Raw genomic sequence first — 26,247 nt, forward strand, 5'->3', positions numbered from 1 at the left:
TCTCCTTACATACTTTCTAACATGTGTTTCTCTGTACCATGCTTGCAATCAAACTGGTTCTTGCCGACCTCACAATTAAAGAGAGCAATTTACATCTCTCAGGCTGTTGTGACGAATTGCTGTGGTGAGAGATTTTCTTTTTTTGAATTGACCATGTTTATGAATAATGTATTTTCCCCAAACATTATTGTAACCTTAAGGTATTTCAGACTGACAAGAGGTTTGCCACCTCAGTATCAGGTGATGACATAGTCGGCTCTTCAATTAATGTATTCCAATGTAAACATGAGTGTGTGTTATGTAACGGTACTAAAGGAAGATCAGGTTTAATTATTCTAGCTGGGTTTTGTAAGTATGAGAATAGAAATTCCCATAAATGGGAGAAATGCACCTCTCTCACACGTCAGTAACCAATTGTTAGCTTAAATTGCTCAAAATGTAAAGCAGATATGGTACACAGCTAATGTGCCAGAGTCCTTCTGAATGCTTTGCTTAGTTACTTCTCTTTTTATGTCTACATAGCAATTAATGTTTACCTTTTAAGTTATATAGCATGTCACTGCTGATGAAATACAGTGCCAGTATTTAACTGTAAGTCTGTGTTTTTAGCTTAACTTCACATTATTTGGAGTGCAAGAGCTTCCAGCTTTCTGTCTGGTGTGAAGTTTAAGTAACTGATTGGACTCTTTGACAGGAGAATTATACCCTTAGGATGTGTCAACATGTATTTAAACAACAAAAAACAAGTTCAGCACATTTTCATTGTTTTCAGTGATTGAAACAGGTAATACGGCAATCACATACAGTTTAGAGTGTTATATAGTCTTTTCTGGTGTTCAAATGCTAAGAAAAGTTAGTCCTGGATCAATATTTGGAATACAGTAAAAAAAAAAAAAAGTTTAATGGCTCAAATCTAGGTTGAGAAACCCTATCAACACCTCTGTACGAGTCAATAATAGCCTTTCCACACTGCCTATAAAATGTATGATCACCATGTGATGAAAATGTATTTGTGAATCACGTGAAGGCAGTCACATGGTCAACGTGTGTTGATAACACATTATTTAGGGATAAGGTATAAATTGTATCTATTAGGGAGACTAATTCACCGAACCATAAATCTGAAGGTGACAAAAAACAAAATACGAAAGTTGTGTGAAACTAGTTCATTTGGAACTGCTGTGGTATTTAAGACAGAAGTATACATGTACTGATTGAAATGGTCTTGTTGATTTGCTCCCCTGTGTTCTCACAGGTTTAGGAGTATTTAAGTCACTGTCAGCTAGCTCTGACAAAGAACACCTTAAAATAGCATTTCATAGAAGAGCTGCAGCTATAAACAAGTCTAACAAGTTGGTATGATGAAAAATTTCAGTTGCTAACAAAGCTATGCTAACAAAGATTCTGCCATTTTGCATTTTACCATCATTATTGTCAATGGTTACAACTATGCATTTGCTATGTCTACCATAATTAACTATCACATTATTACTATAGTACTCTGTGTTTGCCATACTTTGACAATGCTTTCACATTGATAAGCTCTTACTATTGTACTGTATAGCGAAGAAGCTTTTAAAACTTAAAAAATGCCATTACCTAAAGATCTAGTACATGGGCAGCTACAATGGTATGCCATGCAGACAGTACTATATCAGTACCACCCTAGAAAATTCCAGCAACTGCTGGCGAGCTGGTAACCAACTAGTACATGGGAATTGAAGCAAACATTTCTGACTTATTGGGCACCGTATATAAAGGCAGGTACATAAAATCAGACAGCAAATAGATTCACTTAGGAATGTAGCCAACAAACAGCTGACTAGAATGTTACAGTTAATGGATTTTAATGGAGTAATTTGTTGGACCAGTTTAACCAGCTCCTCAACCAGCACCAAGTCTCCTGAACCAGTACGACCAGCTGAAAACCATCAACCCACCAGTTCTAACCAGCATACACCAGTGTGCTATTGTGTTGCCAGTTCAGGTAATTATATGGTCTTCGAATGGTTTCACTCGCAAAGATTACAGGTTAAAAAAATTCAAAGAATGCTGTGTGTCTTCTTTTGCAGTATATTTAGAAACTCAATTACCCTTTTAAAGATGAGTGCAGGGACTTACACCTACAGTAGTTTCCTGGTTGATAAGGGTTCGAGTGGAAATTCACTGTAGGTCATACAGTTTGTAGAAATACAATCATTTATTTACTAATGCGCAATGTGCATAAATAGAATTGTGTAGGTAACAAATGTTTCTGTGTTTGCTCAATAGCTTTCCATTCCATAATTACAAAATTGCAATAATACAATGGATATACCAGTAGCTTAGCTTTGTTGTAGTTTTAAAGGTAGCTCTTACTAGCCAGGAAACTCCTGAAAGAACTAAATTTTTTCCAATACAAGTCTTTTTGTTGACTGGATTAATTCAGATTCCCTTTGCAAATGAAGCTATTTTAAAGTGTACTGCAGTTTTAGTAACATATGAGATAGCACTGGTGTAATAATGGGATTGTGGAAAATAAACAACAGAAAAGAATTCTAAAAAGGTACTTTACTCAAAATTAACTTTGAAGCTGAATATGTATATAAGTTACATTTTGCAGATAACTTTCAACTTCAAGAAAAATAAACACTTTTGATATAGAAATAAAGAAATACAAGCACTGTGTTCTTTCTGCACAGTTTGTCAACTGTCTTAGCCTGTTATGTGCATAAAAGTGACCTGTTGGTTTTCATGGACTTTGGCGTTGGAGCGCTTTCTTTTCTTCAGTGTGTGGATCTGTGTCGGGTTTGTGATTTGTGTTATATTAGAGATCGATGCACCTGTTCTATTGCCCGTTTGACACTATTTCCAAGGCAGAGTTAACTGCACTATTCCATTATTATTATTATTATTTATTTCTTAGCAGACGCCCTTATCCAGGACGACTTACAATTATTACAAGATATCACATTATTTTTACATACAATCACCCATTTATACAGTTGGGTTTTTACTGGAGCAATCTAGGTAAAGTACCTTGCTCAAGGGTACAGCAGCAGTGTCCCCCACTGGGGATTGAACCCATGACCCTCTGGTCAAGAGTCCAGAGCCCTAACCACTACTGCACACTGCTTATAAATCAAGATATCGAAATGAGAAAAAAACGAGCTTGAAATATTGATCTCAACCAGGATTCAGTCGATCTTCAATGGCAATATAGTGGCAACTATTAAAATCCAAAGACTCTGTACAATGGTAGACCAGTACCATTGGGGTAACATTTTCATATTTACGTACCAATAAACACTGGTAATTTATTGCATGGTACCACTATTGCACCAGCCAGATGTTTGATTGTTGTGAATGAAAGCGATGGCAATCTTAATAGCTCAAAACAAAAGTAATTTTGGTTTGGCTTCCCTGTGCGGTCTACAGGTCCAGTTTTACAGGTATTCGTGACACTAGCAGCTAGCTCTGACAAAGAAGGTATTCAACTGGTTCAGATTAAAAATAGCTCTTAATTGAAAAGTGGATGTCAGTTTCCACCTGTTGTAAAATATTGTAAAGAAATGCTTTTAAATCGTATTCAATGTCCTACCATTCACAGTTGAACAGTTGAACAGATGGGTATATCAAACAATGATGCAGGTAGAAACTAATAGTCAGTATAACAAGATAAGGTAACAAAGAGAGTTTATGGGTTGAAATGTTGTTAAAAGCACTTTAACCCAGGCACACTTTGCATGTGTGTAATAAGTCCTGTCTAAACACTCGATAAGCACACATTAGGAAAACTAACCCACTGTGTTTTGGCCACATTCACAAACAACACTTTATTGTGAGCACTAACAATCAAGTGATGTTTCTGAATATCTTCTGTCATTAACATTTCGTTGATTGAGTGGTACAGCCAGACAGAGAGGGCGTGGAACTGTCCTGTTGCTCCCTTTTTAAATTCTCAATAAGAAACAATACAACAATTATACATCCAAGCAATATCAATAAAAACACATGAATACACACATGGGTACATACAGTACACACATATATTAAAAGATCAAGATAGTTATATTTAAATTACATTACAACTAAAAAAAGTTAACCTCAAACGCAGATTACACTGAACAACAGTAAACATTTGTGAACAGTATCAGTGGTATTTAAATTCCTCATTGGTTGTGACGATGGCATCGCATTTACAAATAGTATGGCACACAGACAAAACAGACCGATTATGATCTCATGGTTTAGACTTGAGGTCTCAATTTAAAAACATTGGAGGACATTCACTGTAAATCAATGTTACCCAAAAGTCCAACAGAAAATCCATAATTGTCCATAAATGTTCATTTTCTGTGTGAAATAAATAGCTTGAATGGTTTCTTTTAATGTGCAGCCTTATGTCTACTTTGGCTATATTGCAAACAATAAAGTGTTAATTAAGTGCAAAGGTATATATCTTCATTCTTTGTAGTCAGTTCCTTCAATAGTGCATGACCTTTCAATCTTGAGTTAAACTCGTTCCTAAAGAAAAAATAAATAAAATGTTTTCAAATTAATTTCATAAATATCAAATACAATGTGACATTTGACATTGATGCAGGTGGGAGTTATTTCTCAACCTTGGTGTAAAAAGGTATCAATGCACCTTGGACGTTAGGAGGCAGGACTATGGATACAACTACACGATTTCAAAGAAGTAAATAATTTGCATGCTCTTATTTAAAAAAAAAAAAACTGTGAAGATTAATAGGTGTGTATGTTCTGTTACTAAGCGTTGACAACAAAAGTAGTAAGCACACCACAAAGGGCTGTGAGATTTGAATGCTATTGACTGCTGTATGTATTAGCGCTTGGACAAGGAGCGCTAATACATACAATAGCGAACAACTGCTTTAAATGCATTAGGTAGCAGAAATGTATTCACGTAAAGTAATCTAAATTATATTTAAAAAAAAACCCGCACATATAGGTAATTTAATTGGGTTCTACCGGGTTTATTTCACTCCAAAGATGTTTTGTTTTTCAGCTAATTCAAAATTAAAGACTATTTGAAAGAACGTCATACATTAAAACCCATGTTTGTCCAGCACTTCATTATACAAGCCAAACCACATACCTTACTTACTAATAGTAGTGATATTTTGATTTAAACACAAAACTTGGTTCTTTTCTAGTAAAACATAAGATTGACCCATCTGACAAAGTGTGCGTTTTAGTATGTGTTTTTTTTTTTTTTTTTTTTACTATGTCAGTTTCCATTATTACGCACTTCTTTAACATTATCTTATATATGTATTTTACATTGAACGAAAATTCGTAGTTACATCACACAAGTAATAATCATTAACTGCAACCTTTTTTTTAAAGGAAAGTTTTTCATGTCACCCTCTGCAGGGATTCCTCTCTCCCACATCCCGTGATTTGCATTTAAGAAATAAAAGGGACACTTCCCATTTTAAAACCACTTTTACAAGACAACCAGTTCTACTTGATAATCCTCACAGACGTGTGCTGCTTTTAAAACAAACCTTTTAGTATTCAAATCTCTCGGGGTGGCTTCTGTTCAGCAGGGGGATTTCCAGGGAATCCTTTACTCTAGAAATGTTCACGGTTTCACTAGTATTGCTTGTAGTTCAACAATTCTAAAGATAAGTGAGAACATTTCAAGCTAAGCGCAGCTCTTCAGACGGTTCAAGGTTGACACTATACCAGCATATCCAAAAGATGAGGCTCAGCGATATGATGATCGCTCCGGTATAAATGAAAAAGTCCCAAAATGTGAAATGGGCAAAAATCCCAAGTAAAAGGAGAACAATCCCAACAACATCAAACACTATAGCAATCACAAAGATAGGAAAACATCGCCCCACAATTTTTGAGCATCCCATCACGAATTGTGCTTTATGCAAGGCACACGCGGGACATTTGAAGAAGTGCTCAGGTGTACCAAAACAGGTGTCCCTTTATAATCAAACACACGGGGAGTTTCTCTGCAAATTTCACACGCCTCCCAAACTGACTGAATGTTATAACCCGTGGTTAACATATGACTACTGTCATGTCACTTGTATTGTTTTTGATATTCAAAGCAGAATACTTTGTAATGTTTTTTTTTTGTTTGTTTTTTTTTTTAACAACGATTGTATTTTAACGTGTAGAATATGTCATTTCATTACAATGACCTAAGGATTCGTAATTTTACTATAGCGAAATATAATTATTTCTTTCTTTCTTTCTTTCTTTCTTTCTTTCTTTCTTTCTTTCTTTCTATTGCTGATGGGTGAATGTTAGAATAAAAATGAAAATATTGATATTAAATTGTATTAATTATAAAATTATAAAACTAATATCTCAGTCAAAATGTTATTTGTGAAATCAACTGATACCAGATCATTAGGTGATATGTATGGTTAAAGATTAGGTGATATCAATTAATACATCTCTAAAGTTTTAGTGCACTTTAATGTAAAGATCCTTTATATAAAATGCGCAGTTCACTGCTTCAAGATCCTTACTCATTCACTTGTTGGTAAAATAAACTCTTTCCGAGTAAATATAGGTTGGACTGATGTACATATTTCCTGCCAACTCACCTTTGTTTGTTATGTTCCTTGAAATTTAATGCATGGTTGACACACACAGCGAGAATGTTTCATTACTGCGAACTGTTTATTAAGGGCGTCGGTTACCGAACTAAGGATGACCACGCATTAATTCTGAAAATAAAATTACTCGAATTAAACAATATATGCATTCATCTCTTAAAATATAGTATAGAGGATACTGCTATTGATGTGATACAGGCGTTTGAAATGTCATTGTATCAGATAGATGAGCTGGAAAGGCAATTACATTAAAATTAGCTGTACTTTTTAATTCTTCTTATTTAACTATACAAGTGGCCAAGAAACCCTGTTCTGAGCACTCGTGGAGTAGATATCAGCTTGTCCATACAACACTGTATGATATTCTGTATATACACTGCTGTTGTTTAAGAAACCAATAAAGAACAGATTCAAGACTATCAAACGTAAATCTATCAAAGTAGACTTTTTATAAAGGCTCAATTGTTTTCAAACAACAAAGGAAAACTTGTTTTCCAATTATTTAAAGCTTGTCCCCCCCCTCCCTCTCCGCGACCAAGGTGTGACAAATAGGAATGTTGTTCAGTTTCACACAGAAGCTGGGTGGTTGGGGAGTCAAAGCCTATGAATGATAACAATTAGGTTTACTCAAAGATCTACTAGATCATAACCTTCTTATGTGTTTAAACTCTACACGATTAACATCCATAAAAAGTAAAAAGTTAGTAAATAGTTACCCAGGCTTGTGCAGTTAAAAAAAGGAGCGCTCAAGACCCAAGGGTTCATCCATAACTGGCCCTTGTGACACAACAGTGAGGGGAATTTGTAGCCTGCAGAGTTGGGGTAAAAAGATCATCTGTTGCTGGGACCAAAAAAGGGAAGTATGCAAAGAGCAGCTATACTTCAATGACAATAAAAAAAAAGAGGTGTGGTGCAATTTCATTCACCGGACAGTCTTCCCTTCTTGATGAAAAACAAAGTGAGAGGATTGCTCCAGAAAACAGGATCAGTCAGTAATGGGCCAGGGCTTATTCCTGATGTGGGAAACCTGGAAACAATAACTGCTTGCTACATTAATTATGCAGATGTTAGGTCAGATAATTTATTCTTATGTGACAAGTCCTCATCATTCATCACTGTCTTAAGCCAACTGCCCCCAAACCACCCTAAACCTGTACTAACTGGAATTAAAGGAATAGTAATCCATTGTAAATTTTAAAAAGCATTTTCACTTGGATGTTTTATCATTGTGCTAGATCTTAAATGTTGCCTGAAGCTAAATCACTAAAGACTGTCCTCAACTGCTGAAGTGTTAAGTAGCTTTAACTGACATTTTCATTGTTACTGTTTATGATCTCAAATAGCCTGCTGGTTTTTTTTTTTTTTTTTAAGTATTTTTATTCATCTGTTTTTAAGGTGCTCTTCAGTCTTAGTTGTCAATCATAGATACAGGCTAGCTTAGCCAACATGTCTGTTTTAGTTGTGCCATCTAATAAACACCTACTCTGTGTTGCCTGCAATATGACTGCAAATGTAATAAAAAAAAATGTAAGGGAACAATATAGCTTTAGTTTGCAGTATTCATTGTCAGGTGAGAAAACTGATAACGTGGTATTTAAACATTCAAAATGTTACCTTACCTGACTTGTCATGGGATGGCGAACAAAGATGGTTAAATTACTTCAATGGTGCCAGTAATACCTGCCCAGTTTTTTGTATTCCCTCCTTCCTTGTCTAATTATTTGGCATGTAACAATTCATAAATGTGTTTATGGAATGCAATTCCCTTTTGCATTTGATTACAATGTGTGCTAGCTAGACAGCTGGTGATTATTATTCATATAGGGTGGCACAATACCTCTATAAGAATAAGAATTTGAGTCCTGTGACTGTTGGGATTTCAACGGTTTACAGAAAATGAAGCGCACAAGGTGTTGGATACGTTTTTGAATTTATTGACAGTCAAGTTTTTTTACGTTCCCCAAGCTTCTTCACTCCTCCTCCTCCTCTTCCTTCCCCCCTCCCCCCCACGTGGTTGAATCTGTGGCACAGAATACTGGATCACTGTGACCTGCATTGTTTCCCCGTTTTATGGCACCATTCAACACTACCAAAAACCACGGGACATCCCAAACACAGCACTGCATTATTAAAATGATTAACCATTTTCAAAGCCTTGGGTTTACCATATATACATACTGTGCCTCAACAAAGTTTGGTTGAATGCTGACAAAAGTTTGAATCCACTAATTGAATTAACTGTCGCTTTTCTTTTCAGAGGGTGGTTATTCAGTGATAGCACATATTTCAGCTTTTGCACTATACAGCCTACTGGTGTAAGTTTAAGGATTTTTTTTTTCCCAGAAAGGTGAAACAAATGTTGCCAAGCTTGTAGGGTGGTTAATAGGTTACTGACAGTTAAACACGGATCCAGTTTATATCACAAACAAGGGCTTTACTTGCTGCTTCTCACACGCTAGTTGTCTGTATTTTTCATTCTTTTTTGTATCAAACACAAGTTATTAGTTTGAGTCAGACATGCAGTAAAACTTGCAATAACACTTTGAATAGGTTGGAAGACCACCTCATTAAAAAAAGACTTTGACCTTCTCACAGGTGTGTCTGTGTGGGTGTGTGTTTACTGGCATGTTATATCACCTTCAAAAAGATTTCCAGAACACCCTGCCACTGATGAAATGGCCAAACAGAAATCTGTATTATTGTGGTCACAGGCAAAGAACTCCCTTTGAAATTAAAATAATATGGAATGACGCAGAGCAAAGATGTTCTGTATTCCTTTGAACTAGAAAACTGCTTTTACGTCAAGAATTCAGAAATTCTTAAAAGAAGAAATACATATCAAATTGAGCTACTGCGATTACTCTAGGTTAAAATTGGCATCTTGGGGTTCTGGTGACATAACCGTGAATCACGTCTTTGCTATAATTTCACCAGAACCTTGATGCAAGTAACCTTTACATTTGCAGCATTATACCATAGAACAATATAGAATACAGCACCTTATTTCTACACTAGAACTGCAGAATTGTGGAACGGTCAAAGAATGTTTGTAAAATTTTAGACAAATGTTAAAATATCTCGATCAAGGTCTTCATGAAAGGTTGCTTTAAGAGAACAAAAATTATTTCACAGGGATACAGCCCCATGGGCTCCATTTTGAGGGGAATAAAATAGCAACATTATGAAAATCTCAAGAAACAATTCACACTGGTATAAAAGTTAATAAACCTGCTGCAATGCTTAAAGGCTTTTAAAAAAGTATCAAATAACTACTGTATTTTGATTTGATATTTATCTACTTTATGTCTATGAAACAAGCAGACAGTGTTTTACTTCTTGCTCAGTCACTAATTATACTGTAGACTTTCAAGAGCAAGAATTACATTGTGTATCAACAAAATTGACTTACTGAAAGCATGTCAAATTGCATAACTGACATAACCTTTTGGCCGATTGTATGTAACTGGAAAAAAAAATCCTCTGCCAGTAGAAACAAGGTTGGTTTATTTACTAGTACACTTAGGCAATACTTAGGGTATTGCAGAGGAAACTACAATTAATGCCTATGTTACAGCCAAAGATCGGAAATTAGCCAATGCTGTCACTGGCCGTTGCTCTTGGGCTCTGATAACAGTGCCCGGTCGTTGACGTCAATAGCTGCTCATTTTGGGAGATGTTGTTTTCTTAACATAAATGTAGAGTACTTCGAACATTAACCGGCCATTGTCAACAATTCCCAGTGAATCTCGGGCAATGTGTGTAACTATGCCAATCTGTAGCAAATCCCTCAGAATGTGGGACAATACTCGTTTCACCTGCGGTCTTATTTTTAGCAGCAGTAAGCCTGGCCAGGCAACACTATTTTTCTAAGAAAAAGGTACACATAAAGAAAAAAAACATGAGCCCATTGTTTGGTTTTCTATTAGGAGTGTATCCCTTTTAAAAAAGACATCCTGGGTCATGCTTGTAACTTTTGTAATCCATTGTAGTTCAGTCAGTATAGCTTATGAAAAGATACAAACAAGCTATACATTACCACAAAACTACAATGCAGCTGTGTTATTACTGTGAATACCTTGCCCTGCTGTTTGATCTTCATTCCTAAGCTGTGATCAGCAAGAATATGATCTCTGAAGAACCATCCTTCTCGATTTGGATTACCGACGAGACCAAGCTTTTTCTTCTTGCATCTCCCCCCTTAAATTGTAATATCGCTTTTAAAAGGTGGTCAGCAGAGGACAGGAGGGGTTAAACAATCGAAGGAAGTCATGAAAACACCTTTATTTTCTTTGTTTAGTCCAGATATCTATATATCAGTAATCTAATGTCCATAATTAGGCATACTTGTCCACATAGGGAGTGGGTTAGGCATGGGGAAAGGAATGCCCCCCCCCGTTTATTTGTTTGGATTTATCCCTGCAGAAGACATTAGGAAACATTCAGATTTTCCCCAGAATTATTTTATTTGTCATACTCCAGTAACTTATTTATTTTACTTTAAAAACAAAACAAAACAACCCCCCCCCAATATTTACATGCAAAATTGATTTATGCAAAAATACAAAAAAAACCGCTTTCACTATTACCAAATAACTTCCATTCCCAAATATGCTTATCTTTCTTCTTTATGTAACATATTTCCAGCCATTTGTATAAATATACAGTAGCCAGCCTGGTTAAAGCTTTGAGACAAAATGCCCATTTAGCTGCAATGTACCAGTACCATCAGTCCAAGCTATCTCTGCAGAAGGTAAGCCATCCATATTTAGAATGTAGGTCAAACAGCAACAGTGGTTGGTTCAAAGCAGTTTCAAGACACCTAGAAAGTAAAGAAAACAAAAACATATATATTATTTTGGACTGTACAGCCGTGTTAGCAAACACAAAGCAGTATTAAAAGGTCTAGTGCCCTGTATGGTTTTAAAACAATAATGCTGTTACCTATTAGTGTGTTTCTGGCTATTCACACACCTACATTCAAAACCTTTTTACATGCACTTTAATTTGAGGCATGACGTACTTTCCATGGAAACTTTTTAATTCTGCCTGTGACGGTCAGTTTTGTTTCAACCAAGTGCTAAATTATTCAATTAAACCATTAAAATGTTCAATGTATTCATTTAAAAGCTCATTGGAATACGGGTCACACAATTTACAATGGGATTCATCTGGTGATACAAAGCATGATACAGTTTCTAGACAGGCATTACCTCAATCTGTAAAATGCTACTATAAAACTTCCCTGTGCGGCCTATTCTGGACCTATAAACCTGTTGTACGTAAACAAAACCACAAATCAGATGATACAGTTTTTAGAATGGAAATGTGTTAAACTAATGGAAAGTGCAGATTTTGCATTTACTGTAGCACATCACTTAAAATAAAAAGCATTAAAAGCATGCACCACTTAGCACTAAATGCTGTCCAGTTGTGTAATCCACACCAAGTACTAAGTGACAATGAGTCAGCAATTTCATGTGATTTTCTTGATTACATTTTATGGCATTAAAGAATAAAAACAGATGTGCTCCTTTAAACATTAGGCTACTGTTTAGGAGACTGCCACTTGTGCAGAAATGTATAGCACTTTTGTGATGTGGACAAAATGTCCAAAAGAGTTTTCCAACTGACCATATCCACTGTGCCACCTAGACCCTTCAAAAAAGAATATGCCCCACTGCTGTCGCCAATGTCAGGGATAATATGTACTAAACGTACTTTAAAATGAGGAAAACGATGGGATGGTTGGGTCAGACTGTTAACCCATTCAATGGTGCTGAAATGTTAATGGATGTGTGACAGCGAGCGTTTTTCTTGATTTAAATAAATACTGTACATACTAAAATTCAATGACAAACGTTTCGACCCGAAGTCTAAGCACACACCCATCTATCTTTAATGTGACCATTAAGAGACAATTCACACTTATATCAATCGTGGGTGGAGTCCTCAATACTTGATACTATATAGTGAATCTCTAACAATTACAACATGTATAAGAATGTCTTTATTCGGCAGTTATATCTGATTTACATAACACTGAACGCAGAAGTATCACTTTCAAATTCAAAGTGTAATAAAATACAAAGACCACCGTCTTTAACAGACCAGGCACTACACACATTGATTTTCACTACCGCTTTCAGAAAAGAAAGTACGGTCAGGTGGTTAGATATGTTTTTTTTTTTTTTGTTTTTTTTTTAGTTTAAGTAGGCCATGCGATCCAGGTCACAGTTATTAACTGAGTTAAATAAGGAACTGTTTGTTATCGGAGTCTACCGACACATAGCCGTAAATAAACTATCCTGTCTTTATTATAGAGTTGTAAAATGTTCAGATGTGAGACATTTGTGATGTATATTGTCCATATATTGGGAGTTGTTTAGAGTTAACGGCATATTGTCTGTTTTATCATTCCAAACGCTAGCTCAACTACTGATACAAAAACAATAACACAGACACGTATATAACTTACCCTAATTTAAAGCGTGAGGTTACACTAGCCTCTCAGCTTTATCCTCTTTGATGCTCGCCAACAGCGTTCCAGACCTTTTTAAAGTATCCAACTCCAAATGCTTTTCCTCGTGCTGGCAGATCTCGAGACTCGTGTCCAAACAAACGTTTTCATACACAAAAGAGGCCGGTGTGTCCCAGACAATTCGTGTCGGAGTGCAGAAGGACGGTGCTTCGTTAATCAGGTCCTTTCCCCCGATACTCTGTTTTTCTCTCGTTTCAAGAGTCTTTAGCCCTTTTTTGGGAAATCTCTCCGAAAACTTCCTGGCCCATTGGGAAAATCTATTTTTCTTGGTAGAGTTTTCCTTTTCCATGCCTTCAAGAGATACTTCGATATTTCCAGCATACCACAAAACCCACCAAATCAGGCTGAGGAAAATAATGATCGAGCCTGTGTAAATGAGACAATCTCCAAAGTCTCTGCCGCTCAGCTGGACATGGGCAAAAACCCCTATCAAAATCAATGTTAACCCAGTAATATCAAACCCTAAACCCATCCAGAATAACGGGAAACACCTCGTCATGCTTTTAACAGGCATCTTGTCCAATATCTGGATGTTTTTTTTTTCTTACAACAGATCAGGAAGGGTGTATTAAAAGTTTGCGGCGCACGCTCTGCATTCACCTGAGCGAGATACCTGTCTCAAGCACCGCCTTCCTCTACGTCACGGACTGTTTGCATTCTTTCGAGGTGTGATGTGTTCTTTTTTGCTATAGACTTCTCTATCAACCAAGCTTAGCGTTAAAACATATGTAAAATAATGTTAACATGGATCATTACAATGTCATGCAGTAAATATAAAATCCTAACGTTTTTGTTGGGTGATTATTTTTTTTTGGACTATGCAATTAGACCATGTGACCCATAGCAAATGTACCAGGGTGCAATTGTTTATCTGTATAGCCTGTATAGTTTATTATGTTGTATTTGAAATATGTGCATATTCTGAATTAAAAGTGAAGACCCTTAAGAAAGTATCCCCTTTATATATATATATATACCATGTTAAACAGTGGTAAACTGTGGTACAAACATGGGGAAACTGCTAAATTACCATGGAAAAATACTATGGTAAACCTTTATAAGGAGAACCAAATGATTCTCAGTGCAAAGGAAGGCAGGTCCTTGAAAGCTGCTAGGAGTAAATAAAAATGATTTAAAGCCTTTCTTTAATGCTGCCAATATGGGTGCTGATAATACTTTAGATGCTCCTAGAAACCATCTCAGGTCAGCTTGCTTAACTATGATAAACCCAGAGAGGCCCATTTAATGGGAGCTTCTCTGACACTCAACATGTGCTGATTTTGGAAAAAAGTTCTGATAAATGATTGCTTCTGATGAACCATGATGTGATCCAATGTCCATCGTTGCAAAGCCTTTGTTGTCTGCAACAGTGTCTGCCTCAGTCATGGTTATTTCTGCTTGAGTGAAAGCAATCACACCATTTGAAGACAGGTGCCTCTGTCAAACATGGATCACGCTATCCTTTAAACAGCAATGCAGATAACAGCTCTGAAGACAACGTGTTGTTTGTTCTTCTATGAACTAATACAGTATTATGCTGTAAGAGTATATTTTTGTGATACATTCAGTGCATAACTGGACAGCTAAGAATCAGATGAGCCCAACATAAGTATTTTTTTTTTTAATCTGTAGAGATTTACAACTTTATTATGGTTAGGTACTGTAAACATTCAGTTTTCAAAGACAATTCCTTAACCCCATATAGTACCAACCATTAACACCAGTATACTGTGCAAAGCTGTAGTGTTTTTGGATGGTACTATACTATTTTTATATGGGCTACAACAGTTGCCATCAAAGACAATTCCAAAATAAACCTCTGAGGTGGCTTTTAGGAACACAGTCATTACTGCCTATTGTGAGTTTTGGAAAGATAACACCATTCCAAGATTAGGAGGGATGTTGTCCAAGTTCTGGACAATTTCCCCCTCAGTCTTTCTAATTCCCCAATCTCAGTACTACTAAATGTATAGATCAAATTTCCACTTTAACTGGCTTCAGGCTGATAGACCATAAAGGAACAGGTATAATTGCCCTCTTTTTTTAAACTAACAAAAAGGTATTTGCAGAATTAAACCCAGAGCAAACTGAACTGAAAGCAAATCCTAAGTTATTTTAGAGCACAGTGGTGCCTGATGTGATTTCCTCTGTAACCTGAGATTAGGTTTGAAGGTAAAAGACATTGATTTTAAGACCTAAAAATAAAGCACAGCTTTTAGAGTGCAGTTCATTTTTATAATTTAATAGTAGGAACCTCCAACACATGTATGTACTGTTTGTATTTCAATCACTATATGAAACCATCTTTATCTATATGTTCATAAAAGTGCAAAAAGGGGGGTTTGCTCACACAGAGTTACTAATCCATAAGAAAATATAGATCAGTGTGTTCTTTGAAAGGAAAAGCTTACTTGGTGGTGAGCTTAAATCATTGACAAAGACATGCAAAGACACATACAGACATGTACACACCCACTTGATCTGGTTATGGGTGAATAAAATAACACAGATAACCTCTATCACACACACGTTTACACACATGGATCAAGAGTACACATCGTCCTTGTTCTATCAAGATAAGACATTAATACTCAAACTGTGACACTTTTCTGCACAGTTCATGCTAAATTTTGACATTCATAATCCATCAGACACTATTGGGGCTCTCTCAACACAAACACAGCTCCTTATCATCTTATAAAGAACAGTAGCTTGCCAGTTAAATTATGGTAATTTTTTTTACTTCCTTTGAATTATTACCCATTAGCTGTAAGATGCAACCTACTGGCTCTGGACATCTGTTTGGTGTTGGTGAATCCTTAAGTACTGTAGCAAGTAAAGGTAAGAACAAACCTACATTTTGGTTGTCATAGTAGTTCTCAGGGCTGATAGGGTTAACAAAAAGGATTCAAAATATAAATCAAACCACTTTCAATGTTCTGTTGAACATATTATTTCAGACATCCTGAAGTCCATTCTTTATTATAAGCCTGGAGTCTATTTCCACAGCAAGCAAACAAGATACCACTGTACCAAACAGGGCAAAGCTATTTTGATGCAAAATAGATGGATATAGGTGTCTCAGGAAGCATATTTGGTCTATTTCAATATAGTAGCAATGATTCTGAATGTCACAGCAAGTACAAAAAAATACAGTTATACAGTCAGATTTTCAAACCAATTTCTGGACATTAAAGTGAGTCTTGAAGCAGCTTCTAAAATTATATGTTTTAATACATTCATATTAAACCATCGTGCATTGTAATGTAAATCAACATACCTTTTTATTACCCTATCCCCCAAAGTTGTTTTGCTGCTACATATTGGTAATAGAAAGACACATATACAATAAGCAGTGCATTTTAAAAGCTTGTTGTGACAACACTATACAGCCATGTTAGAAGTGTGCTGAGGGCATTGTTTGGCTTTCCCAAGTTTCTAGCTGTTCCCAGTGGAGCGTCATTCAAAGATGAGTTCACACACTATTGGCAGCCAAAATGGTCCATGACACACCAGCAGAAGGGGTTTTGACCAGCACATGAGTTGAGTTGTGCATCAAGCACTGTAGCAGCTTTAATTACCTATAAGTGTAAGAAGACGTGTTTATGATTGGTGAAAAGCCTTGATACAGATTTTTGTTTTTGTTTCTCTCTCATGACAGGAACCCAAACTAATCCAATGACCAGAATCATTAAACCGATGGAGAAGAAACCCGGACCCAGGATGTTTGTTGACTTGGGGTAGATGCTGCCAAACCACAAGCCGGACAGTACCATTCCGAAGATCAGGATGGCCCCACCGACAGACATGACGATGATGGGTTTGTTGTAGGTCTCCCAGGCGCTTCGAGACGCTGTGGTCCACAGAGATTCGCTCCTGGACAAGCTGAAGATCGTACTCTCTGTCAGAAAGTCATGGGACTGTGAACGGGACTGGTCCCCAAGAGCAATGTCCTCTAAAGCCATTTCCATCCTGCGGCTTTCTATTAAGAATGAGAACCACCAGGCCTAGGAGATAAAAGGAATACATTACAATGTGTGTGAATATTGAGGATAATGGAGTTTATGTTTAGCCCCGTCCATTAATGGATGCCCTACTGAGAATTCCAAATGGATAAGAGTTGGGAATGGAAACAAATGTTTAATGACCTCTTAATGGGCACAGCATGTATATACAACCCCAGACAAAACGTATCGCAAATAGATGAATTTATGAGCAAAGGTAACAAACAGTTCATTTTAGAATGTTAAGGTAAAGGGATTTTTAATTGACCTATTTGGGATTCTTCTATTACATACATTTCCCATACTTGCGCTGGATTACCATTTACATCCCAGTAGTATGAAAATATATTTATAACATGATATATTGTGCTACAATTTGTTAAATAAATCTCTGTTTGCAAGCCATGCTTTCAGTTAGTGTTGCCCTTGCTTGGTCATAGGTTCTTTCCTGTCAACAACATGCTTTGACACAGAAAACACTGAATGGAAACTGAGAGCTTCCTTTAATCTAAAATTCTACCAGAAAATACATGTTTCTTTCAAAACTGCACATTTTAACCTACATTTAACTAAGTGCAAACATTTATATATTTTTTATGGATTACTACAATTCACACAAATATAACACAGTTGAGCTCTTTACAGAACCTATAGGCCAGTCATGTCAGAATTTTGAAGCTTAGGTTTTTGATTTGTGTGGGCATATGGACTTTGAGCAGCTGCTATATAATCTGTCCATGTGGTCTGTGGTTAGGTAAAACACATGAACCCACATGTTCACAATTTCTATATCATTGATATTTGTTGAGGTAAAACTAACTTCAACCTGAATTCAGTAGCCATCTGCTCTTTTCAACCAGTACATATCAGAATATGTATGTTTCAACACAAGTCAATGTCAGAGGAACCTGCAACCAGCCCCTTCCTGTGCCCAGTTAATTCAGGTTATAGAATACATTGTTATAACTTATCTTAGAATTACATTGTATTATAATAAACCAAGGACAACTACAGATTACACCCCTCACACTCAGACATTGGTTGAGTAAGTACTTCTCAAAAGAACTACAGTAACTGAAGTCCTACAAATTGTCACAGATGTTCTGTGTACGGCTGTATGGTGCTGCTAGAGCTATCTTTTCCAAAAATAAGGAATGATTTGGAGCTTTTCCACGGACCACTACCAGTGTGCAACCATGAATGGTATTTAATGAACATCTGTATAAAAAAATATACTGAGAAAGAATGTAACTTACACTACAAACTTCAAGATAGATAATGTTATTATTAATACTATATGTAAACAATACTAACATCTTAAAAAAAAGATTTTGTGTAAAACTATAACTGTACCACTTGTTTTGTAGAGAAACTGTTTGAGTGTATCGTTTTTATTATCTAAAGCATTTTTTCATAGCCACTAGGACATAAATAATAATAATAAAACATATGTAATATAATATAATGCTGCATTGGTTATGATAACCACTTTCAACCCTTTCTTGTTCCATATGTTAATACCTGTGTGTCTGCCAGAATATATTGTGTGTCTCTTTTCCCAGATACCTTCCAAACAAGAGCAACTCCTCTTTGATACCTGCAAAGCTAGCTCTGGTTTTAGGACCACACCTTCCTGTTTTGGCTATTAAACCTTATTCTAAAGCCACACACAAAGAGATGAATACTCTTTACTCAAATGTATTCCTGGCTTAGATTTGAGTTTTCTCCACCCTACTAAATGCACCTTGTTTTTTAATACATTTACACTTGTTAACACTGTTTTTTCTTAGAAGATGCAACTGCAAGTAAATTTGACACATTGTTTTTCATGAAATACTGTACCAAATGTTACTTTACTGCTGAGCTGTAGCATATTATTCCTAATCACATCTATTCATTTAAAACAAGAAGTAACTATAATAATGATGCATGGAAACCCAATGTAATTACCAAAAATACCACAGTCATCTATAAATAGCTGGATTAGTTACAACTTTGGAATATCCACTACTTTACAAAATAAAAAGAAATAAATACATAACTTCATGCAATAAAAAGCTTACTCACATAAGAAGTGGCACTTACATGTATTTAGATCCTATCCCAGTGCTCCTGCTAATCCTCTATCTGTTAGATAAGCATTTCTCAGGACAGCTTTGAGTGAAGCCCATTCACACACTGAGGAAAATGATTCCTCTACATTGCCTGCTGGTAACCAGACCTCCTCCCCACACCATGCCCAGTTACTACTGAGTATCCTCAAGCCAAAGTGATCTTAAAGGCAAAGTGATCTTAAAGGCATATGTTTTTTTTTTTTTATGATCTGGGAAAACAATTTCAGGAATACCAAAACACCATTACGGTAAACATTGATCAAAGTGTCTTTTCCCTTCAATTAGTAAGTTAGAATTCACATAAATGATTAAAGAGTAAGTAGCTTAATTCTTTTTTCTGTCCTCTTCCTTTTTTTTTTTACAATGTTATTAATCAGTAGATTAAACATAAATATTAATTAAAGAGTTGCTTCAAAAGTATTTATGTATTTATATTTTATTATATTGGCTATCATTCTTGGTGCATTTAATCAAGTATTTTAGATAGTAAGTCTGTGTTTGGGTGTTTTCCTCTGACTCCAGGAGATGCTGTTCAGCCATACTTGCCTGCCAAGATAACATTGGCTAGAGCAGCATATATAAAAGTAAGACTCAGTGATCTAATTTTCTTTTTTTGCTGCCTATACAATGCAGTACACAAGATGGTGCTGGTGCTTACTGGTATAAAAACTGATCTAGCCTGCATTACTTGTCTATGGCAGGCAACTAAAACTGAAGAGCAACTCCTGAACTCCTGAACCTTCAACAGACTTAAAAAAAATAAAAATAAAACAATTATTATTATTATTATTATTATTATTATTATTATTATTATTATTATTATTATTATTTATTTGGCAGACACTTTTATCCAAGGCGATATCTGAGTAAGAAGAACCCCTCAAATTTTAACAAACATCATTAGATGAATTCTAATGACCCAAGACACTCATTATTTGAAGGAAGCAGGATGCTTGGTGATAATCATGGAAGGATCTTCACATCACCTTGAATCAGTGCTGTCCTGGCTGTCAGCGGTGTTCTACCTTCTATTGACAGTATGGCAGGGGTTTCTATATAATATATACTTCAGAAAAACATACATGTATGGGAGCTGCTACCACCATATGAGTCAATTTAAGGTGAAATACTTTGTGGACATGTATAGAAATTTCACTAGGAGGCTGTGTGGTCCAGTGGTTAAAGAAAGGGCTTGTAACCCGGAGATCCCCGGTTCAAATCCCACTTCAGCCACTGACTCATTGTGTAACCCTGAGCAAGTCACTTAACCTCCTTGTGCTCTGTCTTTCAGGTGAGACGTAGTTGTAAGTGACTCTGCAGCTGATGCATAGTTCACACACCCTAGTCTCTGTAAGTTGCCTTGGATAAAGGCATCTGCTAAATAAAAAAATAATAATATGCAACAAATACTGTGGAATGAGATGCATGTGCAAACCCAAGACCATTCCTTCCTAGTTGGCCTCGTGGCCTCTCCCTATCTTGACCAACTAATAAGGAAATATAACTTTCTGATAAACAAAGCAAACTAAATAAACACATATATTTGGTTTATTTTTTACTTCTTTGTATTGGTATGGCACTTTCGATTTAAAAGTTAAGTTATTCGACTTATCAGCGCATGTGAGCAATCAATTTTGGGAATTTTCAGAGACAACTAGATGGAAAAGTCTGCTCTACATGAATGCAGGTACATTTCATTGGCCTGTGTATTAGTCTCATGTTGCACTTTCATTACTTGCACAATGCTACCATCTGCTGGTACACATCTATACACAAAGATATCCCACTGCAATCAAACATGAAAGATAATGGCTTTCCCTTCACTTTACTAGTGGAAGTGAAACGTTTATATGTAATTGAAAGACATCTTTTGATATTTCATTAAGAGACATTGAAAAACTAAATTATGCCAATGTAGTACTTTGTACTGGCACAACACTGGAGTCTAAAATCAAATTTTCTTTTGGTAATCTAGTAGCTTTTTGTAATTAAACCCCAAAGCTGGCTATTAGTAACAACACATATGTCTTTCTATTTTTGAATCATTGTCACTCAGTTTTACAGTGAGTCAAAGATGCATTCCAGTAAATTTTACCAATCCCAGTCTCAATTACCATTAACTAATGACAGTTGAGTCCTCATTCCAAGTAAATTATGCTAATCCCAGTCCATGTTAACATTTTACTTTCCCAGTAAGCAACCAGTCCCTAAATCATAGTAATCTCCTTTCACAAGCCCAGTAAGCCTTTCCAATTCCAATTCCAATTCCCAGTTAACTAAACAGATTTCCTTTTCACTTCACCTATACACCATACCATCCCAGTTCACCTCCCCATTAAGCTATTCCTAACCCAGTAAACTATACCGATACAGTCTACGTTCCAAAATACATTTCCATACCAATCCCAATTCACACTCACATTAAATATATCGGTGTGGGTGCAATGGCAGACATGCATTCAGTTCTGTGGAAAGCCCACACTTAAATGATCATTCTTGTTATCCAGCTGCAAGCTATTCCACAGGTCTGACAGGTCTGTCTGGCACTATCCACATGGATCTCCTGACCTCCCATTGTCTTGTCCGATCTTGTATTCTGTTATGCAGTCAGAGTGCAGGATGTGTGATGGATGATTCACCTCCTCAGAGATGAACTGGATCAGAGTTCACATCACAGAGGTGAAGATCATGACAATAATGCACTCAGTACCTTGTTACCCTAGCAATTCCAGAGGCTGCGACACTCATCCTCCATTACTGTCTGCCATTGTTGAGAAAAGAGCTTGAACTGTGTCATATTTATCTGCAGAAATCCACTCCTGTCTTCTGTGTGTCTTATTAACCCATCACACTGCTGGCAACGGCTGCTTTTGTTTGCATCTTACAACAGCCTGGCAATAATGCATACAATTTCCAGACCATACACAGCCATTCATTATATAGCTCATTGTTTTTGACAGAAACATGTTTTAACAACCATGTATTTACATACTACAGTAGGCTAAGAAGTCTCTGTTTGAAGGCCTTGCTTTTAGATAATCTTGCACTTTCATGGCTACCCATTTCAGGGCCTTCTTTCCTGTCAGTAACAAACCAGCTGCAGCCAGTAAGATGCTTTGACCCCAAAGACACTGCTGAGTAGAAATGACCTAGGAAGTGAAGCAGTAACCTATGTCCTATGATGGCTTGCACACACTGCAAAGAATTCTACAGATAGACAGGTATTTAATTTAACAACAATATGGATAGCTTTAGAATCTCACTGACATTTGGTGAGCAAACCCCTGCTGAGGCATGCGTAACAGAGCTGAGTAACTTAATGACAGCTCGGAAATGCCACCAGTGTTTTTTGACAAATACATTCAATCGTGCAACCTTTTTCTCTTTGGGCATTTTTCCTTTGCGTACTGTGTTTTAAGACACCGATCGATATCTTTATCTGGGCTGACACCTGGTGGAAATATAAACAAAACAACAAAACCAAATATATCTTACAGACAGTACTGCAGGACCTGAAGGAATTAAACATGATTTTAATCTCTTGTACATATGCTGTGACATCATGGAAAACATTTTTCTGCCAACCCACTTTGTCATTAGCAAGACAATCTGGTGCCAGATTCTTCTGGGCATTGAAGAATGTTTAATTATGGTATATTTAGTATAAATAATCATTTATTTGCAGGTTTGTTGTGTATAAAAAGCCTTAACAGTTATAAAGACACAGGAGCGGAGATATATTGACCCGCTTTATAACATTTCTATATACAATAAAAAATCAGGTTTATATATTAAGATCTGCTATTGTTTAGATTAAAATAGACCCCAAAGTTCAAGGTACACATTTAGTGTTAAAATATTAATAATACAGTATTCCAGGGGAGTAGTGGTTAGGGCTCTGGACTTGACCGGAGGGTTGTGGGTTCAATCCCAGGTGGGGAACACTGCTGCTGTACCCTTGAGCAAGGTACTTTACCTAGATTGCTCCAGTAAAAACCCAGCTGTATAAATGGGTAACTGTATGTGAAAATAATGTGATATCTTGTAACAATTGTAAGTCGCCCTGGATAAGGACGTCTGCTAAGAAATAAATAATAAAAAAAATAAATAATAATAAAATAATAAATAAATAAATAAAAAGTCTTCTAGTGCAGGCGGAGCAGAGAGGTCGAGTGGGGGTGTAGGGAGAGATGAGGGTCTGGAGGTAGCTGGGTGCAGTCTGGTCAAGGCATCTGTAGGCTAGTACAAGAGTCTTGAACTGGATGCGAGCGGTGATCGGTAGCCAGTCGAGTGAGCGGAGTATTGGAGTTGCATGGGAGAAGCAACTCCACTACATGAGCTATGTCTGCTAATGGGGGCACTCTGTACTAGTAGTTGATCTAAATGTTTTAATTAGACATGCTGCTTATATACAGACGTGCTCAAATTTGTTGGTACCCCTCCACAAAAAATGAAGAATGCACAATTTTCTCTGAAATAACTTGAAACTGACAAAAGTAATTGGCATCTGCCATTGTTTATTCCATATTTAATAGAAATCAGACTTTGCTTTTGATTTTTTATTCAACATAATATTGTAAATAATAAAACAAATGAAAATGGCATGGACAAAAATGATGGGACCGCTAACCTAATATTTTGTTGCAAAACCTTTAGAGGCAATCACTGCAATCAAACGTTTTCTGTAGCTCTCAATGAGACTTCTGCACCTGTTAACAGGTAGTTTGGCCCACTCTTCCTGAGCAAGCTGCTCCAGCTGTCTCAGGTTTGATGGGTGCCTTCTCCAGACTGCAAGTTTCAGCTCTTTCCATAGATGTTCGATAGGATTCAGATCAGGACTCATAGAAGGCCACTTCAGAATAGTCCAATGTTTTGTTCTTATCCATTCTTGGGTGCTTTTAGCTGTGTGTTTTGGGTCATTATCCTGTTGGAGGACCCATGACCTGCGACTGAGACAGAGCTTTCTGACACTGGGCAGTACGTTTCGCTCCAGAATGCCTTGATAGTCTTGAGATTTCATTGTGCCCTGCACGGATTCAAGGCACCCTGTGCTATGCACAGCAAAGCAGCCCCAAAACATAACCGAGCCTCCTCCATGTTTCACTGTAGGTATGGTGTTCTTTTCTTTGAAAGCTTAATTTTTTCGTCTGTGAAAATAGAGCTGATGTGACTTGCCAAAAAGCTCCAGTTTTGGCTCATCTGTCCAAAGGACATTCTCCCAGAAGGATTGTGGCTTGTCAATATGCATTTTAGCAAATTCCAGTCTGGCTTTTTTATGTTTTTCTTTCAAAAGTGGAGTCCTCCTGGGTCTTCTTCCATGGAGCCCACTTTCGCTCAAAAAGCGACGGATGGTGCGATCAGAAACTGACGTACCTTCACCTTGGAGTTCAACTTGTATCTCTTTGGCAGTTATCCTTGGTTCTTTTTCTACCATTCGCACTATCCTTCTGTTCACTCTGGGGTTGATTTTCCTCTTGCGGTCGCGCCCAGGGAGGTTGGCTACAGTTCCATGGACCTTAAACTTCTTAATAATATTTGCAACTGTTGTCACAGGAACATCAAGCTGCTTGGAGATGGTCTTGTAGCCTTTACCTTTACCATGCTTGTCTATTATTTTCTTTCTGATCTCCTCAGACAACTCTCTCCTTTGCTTTCTCTGGTCCATGTTCAGTGTGGTGCACACAATAATACCAAACAGCACAGTGACTACTTTTCTCCATTTAAATAGGCTGAATGACTGATTACAAGATTGGAGACATGTGTGATACTAATTAAAGAAACTAATTAGTTTGAAATATCACTATAATCCAATTATTTATGGGTACCAACAAATGTGTCCAGGCCATTTTAGAATATCTTTGTAGAATAAACAATAATTCATCTCTTTTCACAGCTTCTTTGCTTTATTCTATGACATACCAAAGGCATGCAAGTATACATGATAAAATAGCTTTTAATTTCATCACTTTTCAGGAGGAATGAAGCATTATTTCAATGAGCTGTAAGGGTACCAACAAATTTGAGCACATCTTATATATATATATATATATATATATATATATATATATATATATATATATATATATATATATAATTGCAATAACTGAATTCACTTAATCCATAAAGGAAGATAAATTAACATTGTTTATATATGGTTTAAACAGATGGTTATTTATGAATGCATACATTATAAAATGAGGGTAAACTCCCTAAGGATATCCAATTAACACACTTCACTACCATTCCCATATACAAATATAGGATATTAATTTGTGTCCCTAAAAAAATAGTTGAATATATTTTAAATACAATTCTCATTGTTATTTTGCAATTCAATAATCCTCAAATTCAGTTATTCAGCTAATTGTACAACCACAGCGTAAGCACCTGAACTAAAATGTCAAAATGTCTATACATTAGAAAAACAAACTTTGGTTGGTCTAGTCTGGTTACATATATCTAAAGCAGGCCAATTAGAACTGAAGAGCAGCTCCTATACCCAGCTGAAAGGCCCTGAACACAGTATGTGAGTAACTGCAGTTAAAACACTCAGAAGGATTCCATCATAAATAGGAAAGGAGACACTTACTGTTTAACAGTCTTTTATTTGTCTTAAAAAGTACAAGGACAACCTCTTCATGTTATTTGCATACCTTTATTTTAATCAAGTCAATTTGCATTGAATAGTAGAGGGGGATGCAACTTTTAATTGTGTTTGATATAACCAATACTATCATGTTTTCACATTATATCAAATGGCAGTGAAGGCCTTGTGTGTATCCTTATTGCTGGGTGATAGATCATATACTAGAACTCACATAACCATCAGCTGCAGCAGCAGCATTTCAAAGACTTGCACTGTTTACTTCAGATGCACCTTCAGGTTTTTCCAGTGAGCACAGTCTTTCAGAGCTGTGCTTTTTCCTACTTGCCTGCCTGCCTGCCTGCCTGCCTGCCAGAATTCAAAATAGAGCTTTAATCTTAATGCAGCTTTGAACAGC

The 26,247-nt window shown here is 36.5% G+C and overlaps 1 protein-coding gene across 1 annotated transcript; it reads right to left on the reverse strand.

Moving 5' to 3' along the window:
• Positions 1-3,789: 3,789 nt before the first annotated feature.
• On the reverse strand, positions 3,790-5,924 carry LOC131697926 (transmembrane protein 238-like). Its single transcript, XM_058989891.1, has 2 exons — positions 5,514-5,924; positions 3,790-4,506 (listed from the first exon to the last, which is right to left on the reverse strand). Exon 1 carries the CDS (start codon positions 5,871-5,873, stop codon positions 5,649-5,651), a length of 225 nt encoding a protein of 74 aa, XP_058845874.1. The 5' UTR covers positions 5,874-5,924; the 3' UTR covers positions 3,790-4,506; positions 5,514-5,648.
• Between the last annotated feature and the right edge of the window lie 20,323 nt (positions 5,925-26,247).

The sequence above is a fragment of the Acipenser ruthenus genome, chromosome 17, assembly GCF_902713425.1.
Source record: "Acipenser ruthenus chromosome 17, fAciRut3.2 maternal haplotype, whole genome shotgun sequence".
Classification (NCBI taxonomy): domain Eukaryota; kingdom Metazoa; phylum Chordata; class Actinopteri; order Acipenseriformes; family Acipenseridae; genus Acipenser; species Acipenser ruthenus.

Excerpts from the sequence above, each read along its gene's own strand:
- LOC131697926 (XM_058989891.1), bottom strand. The coding sequence starts at position 5,873 with ATGGGATGCTCAAAAATTGTGGGGCGATGTTTTCCTATCTTTGTGATT.